The following is a 19,332-nucleotide window of genomic DNA, read 5'->3' as shown; positions in this document are numbered from 1 at the left end:
GTTTAGGATATTCAAAATGTGAACAGAGAGCCGGGCATGGTGGTGCATGCCTATAATTCTGGCGGCTAGGGAGGCTAAGACAGGAGGATCACGAGTTCAAAGCCAGCCTCAGCAAAAGCGAGGTGCTAAGCAACTCAGTGAGTTGAAACACAAAATAGGGCTGGGCATGTGCCCCTGAGTTCAATCCCCAGTACCAAAAAAAAAAAAAAAAGAGAGAGAGAGAGAGAGAATGCAGAAGAGATGCAGCAAGTGATGATTATAAAGGAGGAAGAAAAAAATAACAAAAATGAAGTAAAAAGAGAGAGAAAGAGAGAACAAGAGAATTTGTCTGTTAGTGGGAGAAGAAAGAAGATAAAAACAAAAAAAACCAAAAACCCTAGCCTTCAAAAGACAAGGCAAAGAAAGATAACTAATGTAAAAAAAATGAGGAAAATAAGAAGCATATATGTGTATGTAAATATGTCCATAAAACATTCAGCACAGCAAGAACACCCAGAAAAGATTCTTTTTTAAAAATATTTTTTTTAGTTGTCAATAGAGCTTTATTTTAATTATTGATATGTGGTGCTGAGAATCGAACCCAGTGCCTCACACATGCTAGGCAAGCGCTCTACCACTGAGCCACAATCCCAGCCCCCAGAAAAGATTCTTAATGAAATATTAAAGAATCATCTCCACTGAGGTGGTCAAAACCATCAACAAGAATGACTGGTCACGGCCTGTGCCCAACTATCCTTCTCTGTTTCTTCGTGGGCTATGTGCCGAGAAACAAAGAATAAGGGCTGGGGGGTTGTTAACCTCTTCCTCTTTTTGTGTTGCTCACCAAGCTGCTAGTTGGATTGGCCTAAAACTGAAGCTCTCAGCTTCCCTTCTCACCAGGATAAGGTAGGATGGCATGTTGATTGGAGTTTTGTCTGCACAGACTAGATCTATGCACTCCCAGGACAGGGCTGCTGCTCAGTTCTTTGAGGGAAGTTCTGGTGACTGGGGCTAATCAAGCCCTAAGAGCTTTGTTGGGTGGTATCTGCTCTGGAGAGAATAGATGAATATACCCCTAGGGCCAGGCAGAGGCCTATCTCTGCAGGGAGTCAGGATCTTGGCAACCTCCCAAGAATTCTACTTGTGGAGCAAGGAAACCAGTCTTCCACCAGCTTTGCAGCTGCTGAGTGTTTACCCACCTGTTCATGTGAGCTGCCAGACTCACAGGGAAAGAAGTTCAACTCCCCTTCTTTTTCTGACTTGGATCCACCTAGGTACAGTCTTCTTTGAGCCTCTTTCACTCATGTTCTGCTGTACACACCCTAGACAACACTGTATGCTCTTGCTGGGGCAGTATGACAATATTTGCTGTAATCTCCTGGGCTCCCACAGCAGCAAGCTGAAGTGTGGCCTCCTCAGGATGACTCCTGCTTCAGCTCTCTGCTTGCCAGTTGAGAAATACAGATTACCTGTCAAACACCAGTTCTCTGTGCAACCTCTGGATTAGCTAAGTTCAAGCTGCTTTTCTGATCTACAGGTTTTTCCATACCAGGTCTGTGCTTTGTGTTTCTGCTGTTATTCCCCCCACCCCCCCCCCGTGGGGAACCAGTGTACTACTGCTACTGCTGCTGCCACAGCCAACTTGGCTCCAATGTACTCTTTCTGGTTCTTTGTTCAACACACCCAAATTTCTGAGTCTCTAAGACACTATGACTGTCCAATATTGAATTTTAGTGACATCTCTCTTTCACCCACCTTGCTGAGCAACTGTACTCCTGCTGCTTGTGTCCCAAGCCATGGAGCAATAGGAAATGCAGCCTTCCTCTAATTCGCCATCTTGAATCTCCTGGATAGCTATTTGTTTTTAAATAACTTTTTGTAAGATAGATTTTATAAGATATAGAATCTTCTCATTGTTGTTTTTTGTGAAAAAAAAAATTTTTTTTTGAGATGTGGTCTCATTATGTTGCCTGGAAAGCCCTGATCTTCCTGCTCCAGCCTCCTGAGTGCTGGGACTGTAGGCACAAGCCTAGCTCAAAATCATTCTTAATTATCAAATTATTAGTGAACATTTTGATAATTTTCACACTTTTGCCATTAAAACAATGCTGCAGAAAACTTAATTGTGTGCACATAAATAATGTCATATATATTCAATATTTTTTTTAAGAGAGAGAGAACTTTTAATATTTAATTTTTAGTTTTCGGCGGACACATCATCCTTGTTTGTATGTGGTGCTGAGGCTCGAACCCGGGCCACAGGCACGCCAGGCGAGCGCACTACTGCTTGAGCCAAATCCCCAGCCCTCAATATTTTCTTAAGATGAAGGCCTGTAGAGGGGAATTCTAGGTCAAAGGTGGGCATGGAGCTTCTACCTGTATTCCTAGCTGGTCCTCCTGAGCACTGTCCTTCCTCCAGGTGGCATGAGGAGGCCTGTTTCGCCTTGCACCACACTGAGCATTGCCAGTCTTGTCGTTGTTTTCTCACTGTTAGGTGAGAAAGGAACATGTTTTAATAATTTTGTTTTTGGCAGGTTAAATGTATGTTTTTAAATGGCTGTTTTTCCTTCATTTGTGACTTGTCTGTTCATGTCCTAGACACCAGTGCTTCTCAGAATTAATATGACACGGGGCTGGAGATGTGGCTCAAGTGGTAGCGCGCTTGCCTGGCATGCATGTGGCCCGGGTTCGATCCTCAGCACCACATACAAAGATGTTGTGTCCGCTGAAAACTAAAAATAAATAAATAAATAAATATTTTTTTAAAAAAAGAATTAATATGACACAAACCACAGTCACCAGGGATTTTATGAAAAATAGATACAGAAGGTCTTGGGTGGGGCCTTAGAGTCTCCATGTCTAATCAGCTCCCAGGTGATGCTCCGTGGCCTGGACATTGAGTAACAAGCCTGTGTAGTTTTTCTTACTGGAAAGAGCATTTTATATACTAATAATACATTGAAATCAGTACTTTCTTGGGCTATTTGTCATCTAGCCTTATGATAAATTTTGCCCTGGTTTTTTATTTGTATGTAATCAAGTATGGGAGTTGTTTCCTTCATACTTCTGGATTTCAAGTCTCTTTACTCCCTGGTGACTTTGAATGACCCCTTTCCTCACTGCCATGTTCGTACACTGATTACCGCTACCAGGAGGATGGTAGGTCCAGAAACCATATTCTGTTGAAAGAGGGATGTCACGGAAATTCAATATTGGACAGTCGTAGTGTCTTAGAAACTCAGAAATTCGGGACTCTTGAACAAACAGAAACAAAGCAAAAATGAGGAGTAGGGCTGGCAGGTGCTCAGCTCTGCTCTGTGCCTTTTTTACCACAGGCAACGTGTGCCCTTTATGAGGTGTTCATGGGAAACAGGCTTCGAGCAGCCATGCTCCGACTCTTTCCTCAGCTTCTCATGACACTGCTCATCCAGATCCACCACAGCATCGGCCTCACCATGTCTGATGTCAACATCCCAAGTGGCCTGTACACAGAACAGAAAGTGTCGACGGAGGTCACACCTTTGTGGTACAGTCCATTATGATTTCATTATCAAGCACTGGGTGCTGTGGTGGACATGAGGATAGCCAAGATGTGGTCCCAACTGTGAGGGAGCAAACAGCAGCCGTCATGAGACAGGGATGAAGTGCCCAGGAGCTGTTCTGGGCGTTCATTGGTTGTCCTTAGTTTTCCTGGAACCAGGGTACTTTTGGTTATGTGAGTCCACATGCCCTTAAAAATTGTAGCCTTTTGCTGATAAATCGAGTAGAAACAGAGACAAACAAAACAGCTTGAACTTACCTCCAAACCTGTACTGACCCAGTGAAACAACTCCTTGTTTCTGCTTTATTGCATAGAGAGAGATTTTTAGTTCCCCTTTAGGGTCTCAGTAGAGATTTCTTAGTGTTGCTGTGGGACATGAATTTCTTTCAGAGAATGTGCCATAATGTGAAATCTGTAAGATCACTTAGTCAGTTGATCCAAGTTCTTGTTCTCATCCATCCATTTAACCCAGAGCAACTCCACTGTTCTCTGCCTCAGCCTCCTTGTCTGTATGTGGTGTCAGGCAAAGTGGCCTCTGAGGACCCTTCCAGCTTTGAGATTGTCTGATGCCCAGTCCAGGATACCAGTTCAATGAGTAGTTTTTGTTTTATTTTGTTTTTTTAAGGAGTGAGGATAAATGTTATGGGGTATAAATTTTATCTCAATAAAGATTTTTTAAATATTTAATTTTTATTTGTAGTTGGACACAATACCTTTAGTTTTATTTATTTTTATGTGGTGCTGAGGATCGAATCCAGGGCCTTGCACATGCTAGGCGAGCACTCTACCGTTGAGCCACAACCCCAGCCCATCAATAAAGACTTTTTTAGCATCCCAGATCATTTGTTTTATCATAGATTTCCTTCCAAACTCTTGGGGAAACAAAATCTACTTAGATTTCTTTTTCGTTTTCTTTTGTGGTGCTAGGGATTGAACTATATCCTCAGCCCTAGTTAGATTTCTTTATGCAAGAATTGTCTTTTGGTTTATCTAGTTTTTCTTCTATTTTTATTGATACATTATAATTATACATAATAGTGGGGTTTGTTATAACACATTTATACATGCAGATAACATGATTTGATCAACTTCATTCCTTAGTATCTCCCCTCTCTCTCTCCCATCCTCCCTTCCCCTGGGCCCCTTCCTCTACTCCAGAGAATTTGTTTGAAGCCCTTTCAAGTTGTTAGAGAATTGAGAGTCTTTGGGCAATCTAGCAGAGGGAGAAGTAGGGTCCAGCAACTCTGCAGGCATGGCCCTCCCCCATGAGAACAGAGTGACTGTGTGCTTACAGATTGGCAGGACCTGTTCTAGTCACTGTCTTTGTTTGACTTAGCTTTGCCATTCAGGCTACAAAGTCTCTCCTCCTCAGAACATTGTGCTGGCAGGAATTCCACATCATGGAAAAGAATAAAGGATGGACTCTTCTGGAAGAAAAAGATCGCCATCTTCAGGGAATATCACTCCTTGCCAAGTACGGCTCCCTTGTGGTGCGCACACACCCTCCTGCTCTAAGTCAGCATTGCTTTAGCTGTTGTATTCCCTTTAGTTTCCACAGTAACTAAGGCTGGACAATCTGCTCATAAGTCTAGGCAATGTCTAGACTGTCGGGCATATTTTTCAGAGATCCTGGCCCTGCCATAGCCTCCTATATACCTGAGATGGGCAACAAGTCCAGAAGGCCCTGCTCTGAGAAAATGCCCTTGGTGTGGGAGCATGTCAGAGGGTCATCCTGTTGGTGTTGTGTTTTGCAGCGCATTGCTGGAAAGAAACCAACTCCTTGCACATAAAGTCATGTACCTGTTAGTGCCTTTTCTAAACCGAGGGAATGATAAGCATAAACTCACATCTGCAGGCTTTTTTGTGGAGGTAAGTCTCATTCCCTGGTGCTGGGTTCAGGAAGCTATAAAGCAGCAATGCCTGCCTTCCTAGGCTACACCCAAATTTTTCAGATTCAAGCCTATTGAAATGGGTCTCTGCACTTTAATTATTGGGTATACCTTATGTATCTGCAACGTAAGCATCACCCTATAGTGTGTGTGCTGTATCGTAGAGATTTCAAAGTAAAACATATATTTTGGAGTTGGTGGGAAGGTAGCTTATTTTATAAAAAAGGCTTCAAGGTCATTTATTTGGCTGATTTTGGGGTTCTTTCAGCTTCTCCAGAGTCCTGTGGCCAGGAGACTGCCTAGTAAATATTCTACAGCCCGCTTGAAGGACTGGCTGAATCATGAAAATGAGGCCTTTAGAATTCTTGCCTTGAGGGGACTGTGCAATCTCATCAGACACCAGGAGATGGTAGGAAGACCCCAGATCGCTGATTATTAAGTCATAAATAGAATACCCCCAAAGAGATACCCAAAGAACTGAAAACAACTTAAGAAGAAACTTGGGAAGCCTTGGGACAGGAGCAGGTGGAGAAGATCCTTCCCCTAGCACAACCTTTTTTACCATTTGAATTTTATACCTAGGAAATAGTCTAGTACTTACTATTAGAAAAGCAGCTAAATATCTTAAAGGCCAAGTCACATATATTGATAATATGTGAAACCTGCAATTTGTGTGGAGTTATACTCATTATTATCACACCATAGACAATATTCACATGGCCCTTATGCCTTGTACCATGTTGCACAGCGAAATAACTTGGGATAGGCCTTTGAGCTACTGCCAAGATGCCTGTCATCTAAGACAGATCACTGACATTCCTGTTGGAAGAGATCTCATTTTCCATAGGCCTCACTAGAAAACTAGGCCTCGTTCAGAAGAGTTGACTAACTCAGGAGGCTTTAATTTTGTCTCTTGAGTTCTATTCTTTTATTTAAAAGCATATGTATATATCTAAAGCAAAAATGTCAGTGGTTAATAATGCTTATTTTGGTTGATAAGATGCATTAGTATTTATTGTTTTATTCTACTTATTTTTAAATATATGTGTTTTAAAATTGAGACTGCTTCCTTTTAAGAATTTCAAAAAAGTAGAATCTCAATTAAGAATGGGAAGATCCTCAATAAATTCTGCTGAATTCCTGCCAAGGAATCTTTCAGACTTTCTCTCAGTGTTGGGAGAGCTCTCAACAGGCCAGGGCCATGACTCTGGACCTCCCTCACCTAGTCCTACTTCTGTCTTATGAGGCAGCTCACTACCGCTCCACCAACTCTTATGCATCTCAGGCCTGCTAGTACTGATGGACGGGCCATCATGCTCCCTTTACATGAATACCCAGTGAAGTTGAGAGCCCTCTCCCTTTGGTACCAGATGGCATGCCACCAGGAGAGGTGGTGATGTTCTCCCTTTGGACACACAGAGGGAAGACATCAAGAGCCTGTTGCCATGCATTTTAGACAGCTTATATGAAACCGATGAAAAGATTGTTTTGTTAGCCATTCAGATTCTCCTGAAGCTCGTCAGGACAATGGATTTTACTACGCTGGCTGCCATGATGAGGACACTGTTTTCCTTATTTGGTGATGTAAGATAATAAGAGAGGAGGGACTTTCCCTAGGCGGGAGGGTAATTGCCATAAAAGAGAGTAGAAATTGGGATAGTAATAAGTATGTTCTATTTTATATAGAACTTTTTACTTTCAGAGCACTTTTCAAATCTTTCAAGACCCTTCCAGGTAACCCATGATGTGGTAGGGTGGTGTTAATGTTAATTTTTCAGATTAAAAAAAAAATTGAGACATAAAAGCTTGCCAAGGTATTACCTTGCTTTGTGGGATGGAGAAAGAGTTTGTATAGGATAAAACATTGTCTTTGCTTTCAAGGAATAACAGGACTTGGTCAAGATGATGGACTGTAGTCATGTCCTTGTCTCAAATGCCAACAATTTTCCAAAATGAAATGCATGGAGCACATTGACCAGCATCATTGGGACAGTAAAATATGTCAAGGCTGGGATTTTGAATATAAGTAAAATAGCTTGTGTGAATGGTTAATACCAGTATCAGACATAAGCTTTGACAAAAACAGGTAGGACTGTGCCTGCTTCCCACTTGTGGAGTGAGAGGACAAGACAGACTGCAAACAGCAGTTCTGGCTTGCTCCATATGTACTGCCTCCAGCTGCACTGCAGCTAAACAGCCCCTGTTAAGACTGGCATTCAACCCACCTGCAGTTTTTATAAGCTGAGCATGAACATGTTCATCGAGTTGCATCCTTCTGGCTGTTCCCTTCATAGGTGAGACCTGATGTTCATTGTTTCTCCATGACCCTCTTTGGAGCCGCCATAAAGTCTGTAAAGCACACAGATAAGAAGGGTGTGGAGAACCAGGTCCTGGACAGCTTGGTCCCACTTCTTCTGTATTCTCAGGATGAAAATGATGCAATAGCTGAGGTAATACCTGCTGTCAACTTCCTTGAGTCCCAAGGAACTCTAAATTCACAGCCAACTCTGCAAAAAAGGATTCATGTCTTTTGAGAGCAGGGACTTTGTAGTAGCATCTTTGTTCTCCATTTTCTCTGATATAGTGCTACATTTCAATTATTTTGCCTAAGTGAATTGTGTGAAACTTTACTCCTATTTTTTATGTATTAAATTGTGGCCCTCTGTGGGTAAGAATGATATGTTAGCCCTCACTGTAGCCTCACACCAGTTTTCAGCCTAACAACAAGCCCTAAACATAATACCCAAATCAACAGACTCTCTTTTTTTAATGACAATGATAATATTCTGTCATCTTTCTTTTTTCACTTCAAGAACTGCCTCATTATTAAGACAAATAACTTGGTTGAGATTAGGTCAGTGAGAGTAGCCTTGCCAATCTGGAGAAACCATTATTTCCCCTAAATCTCCTGAGAGTATTTGCCATAAAAATTGTGGTTTTCCATGTAAGCCATCCTCTTAATTGGGTGGTGGGTGGGAAGTTGAAATGTCATTCTTTTTAGTTCTGTCACAACATCAGAAGCCAGTCTGTCCAGTCTATGGTGCTAACTATGACCACCAGGATTCTGGAAGAATCCTGGGGCTCTCTCCTCTGTAGGCTACCCTTTACAGAAATGGAAGTCAAGGATGCAGGTTCAAAAACAGATGTGAGATTGTGGGCCCTAGCACCTTGGTGTGGGGAAAGGTTTACAGTTATATAATCATAATATGAACCGTTTCAAACCCCAAAAAGCAGTGAAGCCGAACTTGCCAATCAGGTGACAGGGAGTATAGCCTGGGAAGTTTACAGCTCTTATCAATACCACGCCCTGCCCAGCCAGCCCTTGGCAGTTAGGTTTAATGGGCTTATTTCCCTTCAGACATTGAACAACTTCTAGCCATTCTTCAAAGCTCCTCAGGCTAAGCAGAGGGGAAGATGTCTAACATAAATCAGGTTATGAGTCACTGGCACAGAGATCATACTAAGCACCCATACAGCAACCTCCATGCTAAAAATAAAACAGGAATAAATTATATATCTTTCCCTAACTGAATTCCCTCAAAAGTGTCATCCTAAATTTGTTATCATTCCTGTGTTAATATTGCTTATGTTTTAAAACTGTATATGTTGTATCATTCTCTATATCTTTCAGCATTTTGTTTAACATTGTATTTATGAGATTCACCCATGTTGTAAAACTCTAGATAATTTATTTTCACAGCTGTATGAATTTCCATCAGATGAGTAACCTACAACTTATCCCCTTCTTCTATTCCATGCCATGGAATAGACATGAAATTTTTCAGATTTTCATTATTACAGCACCACAATGAGCATTCTTGTATATCTTTCCTTATACACATGTGTGAGAATTTCTTAAAGGCATAAACCTAAAGGAGGGTATCTTGATATCTTTGGTTTACCTGTTTTTTACAAAGCACTAAACAAAGCAGCTAAACTACCTTGAACTATTAAGATGAGCTCTGTTGCATTTGTGAAGATAGAAAGGTGCCATCTGGGTCCACTGAACTAATTTTTTATTCCCATTTATCCCCATAGGAATTTTTATGCCCAAATATCTAGTGGGCCTGGGATAAAATACTTGCTTGGAGACTTATCAGAGATGTTGTATGGTCCCTGGGCAGCATTTGGAGAGCAATGAACTAGCTAAGAGGCCCACTAGCTAAATCAGTACTTTAGTTTCTTCCAAATCAGAGATGCCCCAGGCTGTCACAAAGTCAAGAGTTACACTTCCCCATGTAGAGTGACAGAAAAATGACTTAGGTGTAGTCAGTAGGGTTGGGGTTTCTGTCTCTATAGAGCATGTTAATTGAGAATCCCTGTGGAATCTCAAGTCTGGGTAGCATGCCTGAAACCAGTGATTTCTGCATCTTCCCCTCAACCCTGAGGTTTTATGGATCCCCTCAGGGACTCTGGGGAAGTTGGAGGAGGAGAACAGCATTTTGGTTCCTTGGCACCCCTCCTCTCACTCCACACAGGGAAATCCTGAGTTTATCAGCTTTTCTCATTGAACTTTGGTGTCTGTTTTATCAAAGAAAGATTACCTCAGCTTAAAAAAATGTTTGGAAATTCTGATCTATGATCATCTTTTTCACAGGAGAGCCGGCGAGTCTTAACCATCTGTGCTCATTTCCTGAAGTGGAAGTTGCCCCAGGAAGTGTACTGCAGAGACCCCTTGTACATCAGACCTACTGAAGCCGGAAAAATCTGCAGATTCTTTGTATGTGAGAAATAATGGCTTTGTCACCTCTTCAACATGTCAACATACCTAGTTTTCCTGACATGGTTTTTAATGGTAGAATGTGGCATTCAGGAAATATGGCTCACCACTTTCATGCCAGCACATGAATCTCTGAAATGTTTTAAACTGTAGATCTATTTTTCTATAGTTTTCTCCCAACTGAGTCACAAATTCACTTCCTCTTACCAACCTTCTTCACAAATTAGACTGGTAAACTCTTAGAAGCCCACTAACCTGGATCTGGGGTTATAAGGTCAGGCTGATAGTTTTGTTCAGAAAACTCCACATGGGGGCTGGGGATGTGGCTCAAGCGGTAGCGTGCTCGCCTGGCATGCGTGCGGCCCGGGTTCGATCCTCAGCACCACATACAAACAAAGATGTTGTGCCCACCAAATACTAAAATAAATAAATAAAAAATATTTAAAAAAAAAAAAAAAGAAAACTCCACATGGGCTGAATTGCAGTGGAGTTATATATTCCCCTTACAGCTGTCTCTCATCCTTCCCTGGATATGGTAGATCATCTTATTCCCCATGAAAGCATGTTTAGGGGACCCCCTCAACCAACGGTTGCCATGCAGTGTAGCTGTGGGCATGATGGCAGCATGCCATTGGCTATGGCACTGGGCCCAGATGGCACCTTCTCCCTCACAGATTCAACAGAGCTCATCACAGGGGCAGGCTAGAACCAGCGAAGTTCTGGAGGCCCATTCTTGGTTTTCTAGAAACTGATTATAAAACTACTTGGATTCTACTACAAAGTCCCTGGGACTGACTATTCCTAGAAATCTTCCATAGGTTTAACTTGTTTAGGACCAGGAGTGGTCTCCTCTGATCAGGCTGGCAGGAACCCCCAAGAACCCTTGTGCAGGCTTTCCACTAGGGATTCTCTCTGACCTGCAGTCAAACCTATAGCTTGATGCACTAATGATAGTATTTGACTACAAATTGTTCATGTTAAATCATAAGCTCTATGAGAACAAATTCCTGTCCTCAGCCTGTCTCTCAGGTGCCTGTCCTTATAAGAGATCCCCTGAAAGGTATATCCATTCACTTGATAAGCAAAACACATCCAGTGTGCAACAAGCCATGGAGAAGCCAAGGTTTAAAACCCAGTTGGGAGTCTGCAAGCTAGTAAGGGAGATGAAACCTGCAGAAATTAATAGAAACTCAAAGTGGAAAATGACTTGTGCCAAGAAACGAGCATCTGCAAAATGCTTAGAGCAGCATAAGGTCAGGCAGGTAAGCAGTCAGGGAAAAGGTGAAGGAGAAGTTTAGAAAACAGAATCCAGGGAAGCTAGGATGGCTTTAAAGGCATCACAGCATGATACACAGCATGAGTTGGGATGGGCAAGAGATTTTCAGAGGATTTAGCTTTGTATAGGGGCTTGTTACCATGGCATACCTTCGTAATCACTGATAGTGTTCACTAGTTATATCAAGCACTCTTGTACTCTGCCTCTGTATCTGATATAGTCCCTTACCCTGCAAACTCTGGTGATACTGCTACTTCACTGCTTTGTACTCTTATTTTCCCCCCTACTTAGGGAATAAAATGCAGGGGGAAAATTAACATCTTAGCCCAAACTCTGATGTACTCCAAGAATACAAAACTTCCCATCAGAAGAGCAGCAGTCTTGTTTGTAGGTACAAAGAAAATTCTTTCATTTCTATAGTCATCCTGTATTTTGCTAAATTGTGTTGTTGTGCATCCCCATTTTTTTAAGATGGCCTTGAAAATATTTCTAGGAGAAAGGAGCTATGTTACCTATATATAAATATCATACACTTGGAAGTCCGGTTTTTAGAATTTAATTATCAAGAGGCCAATTCTGCCAGCTGCCCGGATGTTTTAATGATAATAACTCACTGACTTTATCTTTGTTTAGGGCTTTTGTCAAAATACATGGATCAAAATGAGCTCAGTATAAAGGGCACTGACTGGATTCAGAATGGTAAGTGATAACACTCCTTGGATTTGGGATGCACCCATATTTTGGAAGGTATCTGAGCCCATGACTATGGACAGGCAAAGCTGAGACTGTGGCATCCAAGGATCCTGACAAAGCCATTGGTGACCTCAGCTGAATGACAGTCTCATCCTAGTCCAATTCCCCCTTTAGGGAAAGACATGACCCTATTTGTCTGGAAACCAGCTTTAATTAACATCTTGGGGTCAGTTCCTAAATTTTTCTGCCAGGAAATAAAACATTACCTAGAAATACAATCTTAGTAAATCTTATGATACCTCACAAATACTAGAGATGATTTCAGCACTATTATCGATAAGCAGTTGTCCTATAAGATGTGAGACTTGGCAGTAGAGATGTTTTATAGTCATATAAGGCAACTGTCTGCAAATGCTTTTGGAATTTTCAATGAGTGAAAATTTTCTGTAATTGTACTGATCTGCAGATTTAGTACTCTAAGAATTATTTATTGCCACTTAAGAAGTAGTTCTATAATTAGAAAATGCCAGGAAATGCTATCTCACAATTCAGAATTATTTTCTTGAAAACCAAACTAAAATCCTGACATTTCACTACTTTTAAAATAAAAACATATAAGTAGCTAAATGTGATGACCCACCTGTGATGCTAGCAACTTGGAAAGTTGAGGCAGAAAGATCACAAGTTTGAGGCCAACCTCAGCAATTTAGTAAGACCCTCAGCAACTTAAGAGGGATCTCATTATATATATATAAAATATGTGTGTATTGATATTTTAAAACTGCTCAGAGACTAAAGTCTATTTAAGAAAATCATGCCACTCTTAAGATTTCCTATTTCTTCATAGATATCAGAAAGAAGGAAGAAAAGAACCATGCAGATTATTCTATGGGATAGGATTCTACATGGCTAATTCTATCTGTTTAAAAGAAAATTATTTCTAATCTAAAACATTGGGAAACCAAAGTTCCTTTTCCATTCAAAAGTTAGTTATATAGAATATTTAGAGTATGTATATAAAGTTATATACATATATATAATAGGATAAATCATATGAAATTATCAAATTGTAGGTCAAAAAAGAGTCTCATATCAGCAATCTCATGTGGCTTAGCCTAATGAAACAACCTCACACATTCCTCCTTCCCTTGTAGTGGCTTCTCTGCCAAATAGGCTATTTGACAGGACATGGTGGCTTGCAGCTGTCGTCCCAACTATTCAGGAGGCTGAGGCAAGAGATGCCTTCGAGCCTGTAAGTTTAAGACCAGCCTTGGCAATATAGCAAGACCCCAATCTCAACAAAACAAAACAAATCAAAGGAAAAAATGCGGTATTCTGATAGTCGTGTGTGTGTGTGTGTGTGTGTGTGTGTGTGTGTGTGTGTGTTGCTTAGGATTGAATCCAGGGCCTTGTTTTAATATATATTTTTAATTGTAGGTGAACATAATACTTTTATTTTACTTTTTATGCTGAAGATCGAACCCAGTGCCTCACATGTGCTAGGCGAGTGCTCTACCACTGAGCCACAACCCCAGCACCCTCCCATAATAGTCTTTTAAAAATAAACTTATGTTATTTACCATTGGTAATTTTAAAGCTAAATTTAAACAGAAAAAGGCAACAACAATTTAAATATCAATTTAAACTGATTTATGACAAATTAAGTTTCAATTATTTCGTTCAAAAGTTGATGTCTGAATTTAAAAAAAATTAAATTGATGTTTGCTCTTTATGTATTCTTTTGAACATGTAGACACAAATCTAAGTGCAAAATATTGTATGCATACTTTTTTATTATTATTTATTTTATTATTATTTATTTTTATGTGGTGCTAAGGATCGAACCCAGTGCCTCTCACATGCTATGCAAGTGTTCTACCACTGAGTTATAACCCTAGCCCTAAGTGCAAACTCTTTAAGAAACTTTAAAAAAAGAAAAGTGAAATCTTCCATTTTGGAAATAAACATGACAAATTTATTTATTTAATTATTTATTTTTTTAAAGAGAGATAATTTTATTATTTATTTTTTAGTTTTCGGCAGACACATCTTTTTTTTTTTTTTTTTTTTAAATGTGGTGCTGAGGATCGAACCCAGGCCACATGAATGCCAGGCAAGCACGCTACAGCTTGAGCCACATCTCCAGCCCATAAACATGACAAATTTGAAGGCTAAAATTCTACTTAAGACATAAAAACTCCAAACCATAAAGAGGATGTAGATTTTTATTTATTTTTATATTTTTTACTTTTTAGTACCAGGGTTTGAACCCAAGGGCACTTAACTGAGCCACATGCCTAATCCTTTTTGTTTTTTATTTTGAGACAGAGTCTTACTAGGTTGCCTAGAGTTTCAATAAGTTGCTGAGACTGGCCTCAAACCTACTATCCTCTACCCCAGCCTCCCAAGTTGCTGGGATTACAGGCATGCACCACAGCACCTTGCTAGGACTTTGCATTTGCATAGAGAATTAGATATTAATAAGGATACTGTGGGCACAGTGGGATACACCCACGGTGGTACACATGTATTCCAGTGACTTGGAAGGCTGAGCAGGAGGATCTCAAATTCAAGACTGCCTGGGAAATTTTATTTATTTATTTTTTTTTAAAGAGAGAGAGAGAGAGAGAGAGAGAGAGAGAGAGAGAGAGAGAGAGAGAGAGAGAATTTATTTATTTATTTTAGTTCTCGGCGGACACAACATCTTTGTTGGTATGTGGTGCTGAGGATCGAACCCGGGCCGCACGCATGCCAGGCAAGCGCGCTACCGCTTGAGCCACATCCCCAGCCCCCCTGGGAAATTTTAAAATAAAAATTAAATGGGCTGGGGAGGTATCTCAGTGGTAAATCACCCTTGGGTTCAGTCCCTAGTACTGTAAGAAAAGCCTCTCACTCTCTCTCTTTTTTATTTTTAAGTAGATATAAAAGATCAAGGGGCTGGGGTTGTGGCTCAGTGATAGAGCTCTCACCTAGCATACATGAGGCATGATCCTTGGCACCACATAAAAATAAAATAAAGGTAATGATGTCTACCTACAACTAAAAAACAAATATTAAAAAATAGACTGATCCACAAAATAGAAGATTATATTTGTCCACATATTTTTTGTTAGTTTGTTTGTAATACTGGGGATTGAACCCAAGCACTCACTACCACTGAGCTGCAGCCCCAGCCCTTTCTATTTATTTTGAGACAAGAGTTTCCCTAAATTGCAGGGGCTGGCCTTGAACTTGATCCCCCTGCCTTAGCCTCCCAAGACTCTGGGAGTACAGGTATGCACCACTGCATCTGGCTACATAAAGAATTTTAAAAGTAACTTAAAAAAAAAAAAGAAACAGACAAAACTGAAAGGCAAATAACAATATAAAGATAAATACTTATGATAAAGAAACAAATCTGTACCTTCACAAAAGTAACAAACAAAATGAATAAGCAGTTCATAGAGGAATCACAAATGCCCAATACATAAAAAATATTTGCTAACTAGTAATCAGAAGTTTGTAAATAAAATGAGGTGTCCATATATGCTTTTCTGTCAGTAATACTCAACATTGATGTATTAAAGGACACTGATATTTATTATACACTATGCTTGTATGAACATAAATTGTTCAAATTTTTAAAAGGGAATTTTAGCAGTACATATCAAAATCTTTTAAAATAAGCATATACTTTGATTTATCAATTCTACTTCTAGGACTTTAACTTATGAAAATAAATAATTAGGGCTGAGGTTATAGCTCAGTGGTAGAACACTTGGTTCGATCTTCAGAATCACATAAAAATAAGTAAATAAAGATATTGTTTCACACTATAACTAAAAAATTTTTTTAAATAATAATTACAGGAATGTCCATTTCAGTGTTATTTAGAATAATAAATAGGAAACATTTTAGACTGGAAAAGATTGGGAATAAGTGAATTCATAGCATGCCCACATTGTAGAATCATAAACAGCTAAGAAAAACATTACACAAGAATTTTTAAATGACTCAGATAAATTATGATGAGATATTTTTAAATAAGAATCAATTATAGGGGCCAGGGTTGTGGCTCAGTGGTAGAGTGCTTGCCTATCATGTGTGAGGTACTGGGTTCAATCCTGGCACCACATAAAATAAACAAATAAAATAAAGGTATTGTGTCCATCTACAACTAAAAAAAATGTTAAAAAAGAATCAATTACAGAGTTATATGGTTTCATTTGAACAAAAAATAAAAACATACATATATAAATAAATGCCTAGAAAAAAGACCAGAAAGATAAATACTGAAATAATAGTGGTTAGCTCTAGGTGGCAGGATTATGGGTAACTTTTATTTTCTTCTAGTGCTTACATGTATTGTCACATATATTTTCTACACAATGAACTTATATTTCTTTTGCAATAAGAAAGTATAAAAATAAAAATTTAAGAAAATATTTAAAAAGGACACCAGTCTCTGGGTTTGATCCCTGGCACCACAAGGGAGAGAGACAGACAGAGAAGAGAGAAGGGAATAATGGTTTAGGTTACATTTAGGACACAGCAACTTAGAGGTTCACATTAGACATGGTTTGGAAGGTCCAGATGAATTGACTTTAGGTGTACTACTTAGAATGTGATTATTTCAGAGGAGTAAACTATGCAGCAACTCAGAACTAGTAGGTTTTGTAGGTCTGATTCTAAATCAGAATCCATCCACCAACCTAAAAACTTTCAGTGTCTTAGAGAAAGTTGGCCTCTGGACACAGAGGCTGTTCTATATTTAGAGCCCAGCTCCTTTCCAGAAACCTCAAAGGACTTTCAGGTCCACCCTTGGTTCTCTTGCCATTTAGATCTGAGAGAGATGCTACATGACCATGAGCCTTCTCTGCGCATCATCGTCTCCCAGGCTCTGTTCCGAGTCCAGAAGGCAATGGCTGAACCAGAACCCGAGCCGTCAGTTTGCTGGTTGAGGAAGCTCATGGGCTGTCTCCCTACCTAGAAATGCAGGTAAAAGCCAATCCTTTCAGAAGCCATTCCAGCAACTAACACACACCCCCCACACCACTTTTCCAGACTTGAACATGAAGCTACCTCCACCCATTTACTTACCTCTGGCATGCTTTTTTTTTTTTTTTTCCTGTCAAAACCTTTAAGTAATTAGAGAATATGAATTCCTAATTTCTTTTTTTTTAATTTTTAATTTTTATTTTATTTTTATGAGTTGCTGAAGATTGAACCCAGGGCCTCACATGTACGAGGCAAGTGCTCAGTCACTGAGCCACAATCCCAGCCCCTGCAGTCCTAATTTCAATTATGCAGTTCTTGATTTAAATTTTCAGATACAGTGAAAAACGTAGTAAATTTTTAAGGCATGCCAGAACATTCATAAAGTTCCAGTCTTAATAAACAGGTCTAGAAACATTTCAAGAGATTCTAGCTGGGCACAGTGGTGCACACGTCTAATCCCAGCAACTTGGGAGGCTGAGGCTGGAGGATGGCAAGTTTAAAGCCAGTCTCAGCAATTTAGTGAGGCCCTAAGTGACTCAGGGAGGCCTTGTCTCTAAATAAAATACAAAAAAAGATCTGGGGATGTGACTCAGTGGTTAAGCATCCCTGGGTTCAATCCCCAGTACTAAAAAAATAAAAAACAGAGATCCCAGGACTTGGGGTATAGCCAGTGGAAGAGTGTATGTATGAGTATGCGGGAGGTCCTCAAGTCAGTCCCCAATACAAAAAAAATTCAATGTTGCAATGTTAGTATTGTTGGCTCTTTTGTCAAGGCTACTTAATTGTCAACAATCTTAATACCAGTCCACTTTTGTAGTTTCCTATTTAATATGTATTTTTATAAAGTCCCTATGGACTTTTATAAAGTTCCTTTTATAAAGTCCCCTTTTCTCCTTCCTTTCTATTTCTCTTTAAATTCTTCAAGCAAGCCAGGTGTTGAGGTGAACACCTATAATTCCAGCTACTCGAAAGACTAAGGCAGGGATATCACAAGTTTAAGGCCAGCCTGGGCAATATAGAAAGACCCTATCTCCGAAAAATTTTAAAAGGGCTGGGAATGTATCTCTGTGGCAGAGCACTGTTGAGTTCAAACCCCCAAATGGCCCTCTAAAATAGAACAAAACAGAGCTGGGGATGTGGCTTAGTGATTTAAGTGCCCCTGGGTTTAATCCCTGGTACCAAAAAAATAAATAATTTCAAAACAAAAACTTCAAGCAATAAAAACTTTCTGAAAGCTATAATGCTAAACCTATGCCAATTCCACTTTTCTTCCCTCTCTTTCCCATTTTCCTTATTTTCTCTCCTACAACTACTGTCAGATCCTCAAATAACTCTCGGATAGAAACTTGTTGAGTACTCACTGCCTTCTGAAAAGCATAGGAGAAGAAATTTTTCTTGTAGGCAAAAAAAAAAAAAAAGAATAACATTTGTAAGTAAAAATTTTCTAAGAAAATAATTAGTTTGTGTTGGGTGAATACCTTGATAAGCTGCATGTGGAAGGGTAGAAAATCCCTAAGGGGCATGCTAGACTAATTAGAAAGTTGCTCTAATTCCCAGGCTCTTGTTTAGTTTAGGAACATAACAAAGAGCCGGAGCTGATCTGTCTAGGGCAAAGGAGAGGCCTCTTGGATGTGGAGAGGAAAAGAGAAAAGAAATGGAATGATTGGCAGATGAAGAAGAGACACCAAAATAATGAACTGCATTGCTTTTGTTGTACAGTGGGCAGCATGGATCCTTATTCACCTATCCACCACCTTCCACCCCATTCCTCTGCCAGGGCATCTTGAGGAACAAATTTCTCCATGATTCATACTGAGTTAGATTAGTTTTGAGGGATAGGGATGTGACAGTGTACCAAGTGTGGCTTCAAGGGGATCACTGCCCAAAAGGTCTTTGAATGTGGGGCCAGCAGGTGCTTTGAACTAAAATGAAAACCTTAGTTGCTTTTTTTAAAAAATGTTTTTTAGTTGTTGATGTAGTTTCATTTTTTATTTATTTACATGTAGTGCTGAGGAACGAACCCAGTGCCTCACACATGCTAGGCAAGTGCTTTGCCACTGAGCCACAATCCCCGCCTTAACCCTAGTTGCTTTTGATGGTTTAAATCTTGACCCTCAAGCAGAACCAGAAGTACACCTTGAGAATGGCCACTAGATGATAAACGTCAATGAAGAGAGCACATTTCAGTGCATAAGTCCCTTGCCATAATCTCCTTGGTCTCATTACATGTAACCAATTCTTCACTTTTGAACTAGTC

At 39.9% G+C, this 19,332-nt stretch overlaps 1 protein-coding gene across 3 annotated transcripts in view; it reads left to right on the top strand.

Moving 5' to 3' along the window:
• Nucleotides 1-17,067, top strand: part of Mroh8 (maestro heat like repeat family member 8) — a 58,987-nt gene extending 41,920 nt beyond the window's left edge. The window contains exons 14-23 of one of the 3 annotated variants that reach the window (XM_077799374.1): nt 3,315-3,463; nt 4,857-4,994; nt 5,275-5,389; nt 5,678-5,818; nt 6,829-6,993; nt 7,704-7,859; nt 10,007-10,129; nt 11,697-11,796; nt 12,039-12,104; nt 16,919-17,067. In XM_077799374.1, the coding sequence (XP_077655500.1) occupies nt 3,315-3,463; nt 4,857-4,994; nt 5,275-5,389; nt 5,678-5,818; nt 6,829-6,993; nt 7,704-7,859; nt 10,007-10,129; nt 11,697-11,796; nt 12,039-12,104; nt 16,919-17,067 (1,302 nt within the window). Of the gene's footprint in view, nt 1-3,314; nt 3,506-4,856; nt 4,995-5,274; nt 5,390-5,677; nt 5,819-6,828; nt 6,994-7,703; nt 7,860-10,006; nt 10,130-11,696; nt 11,797-12,038; nt 12,105-16,918 lie in introns of all 3 variants that reach the window. The other 2 variants (XM_026383203.2, XM_077799375.1) reach the window with 2 other exon arrangements.
• The last annotated feature ends 2,265 nt before the right edge of the window (nt 17,068-19,332 follow it).

Source organism: Urocitellus parryii, chromosome 6, assembly GCF_045843805.1.
Source record: "Urocitellus parryii isolate mUroPar1 chromosome 6, mUroPar1.hap1, whole genome shotgun sequence".
Taxonomy (NCBI): Eukaryota; Metazoa; Chordata; class Mammalia; order Rodentia; family Sciuridae; genus Urocitellus; species Urocitellus parryii.
The sequence above is the reverse complement of the archived record's forward strand: the minus strand, read 5'-3'. Positions and strand labels throughout refer to the sequence as shown.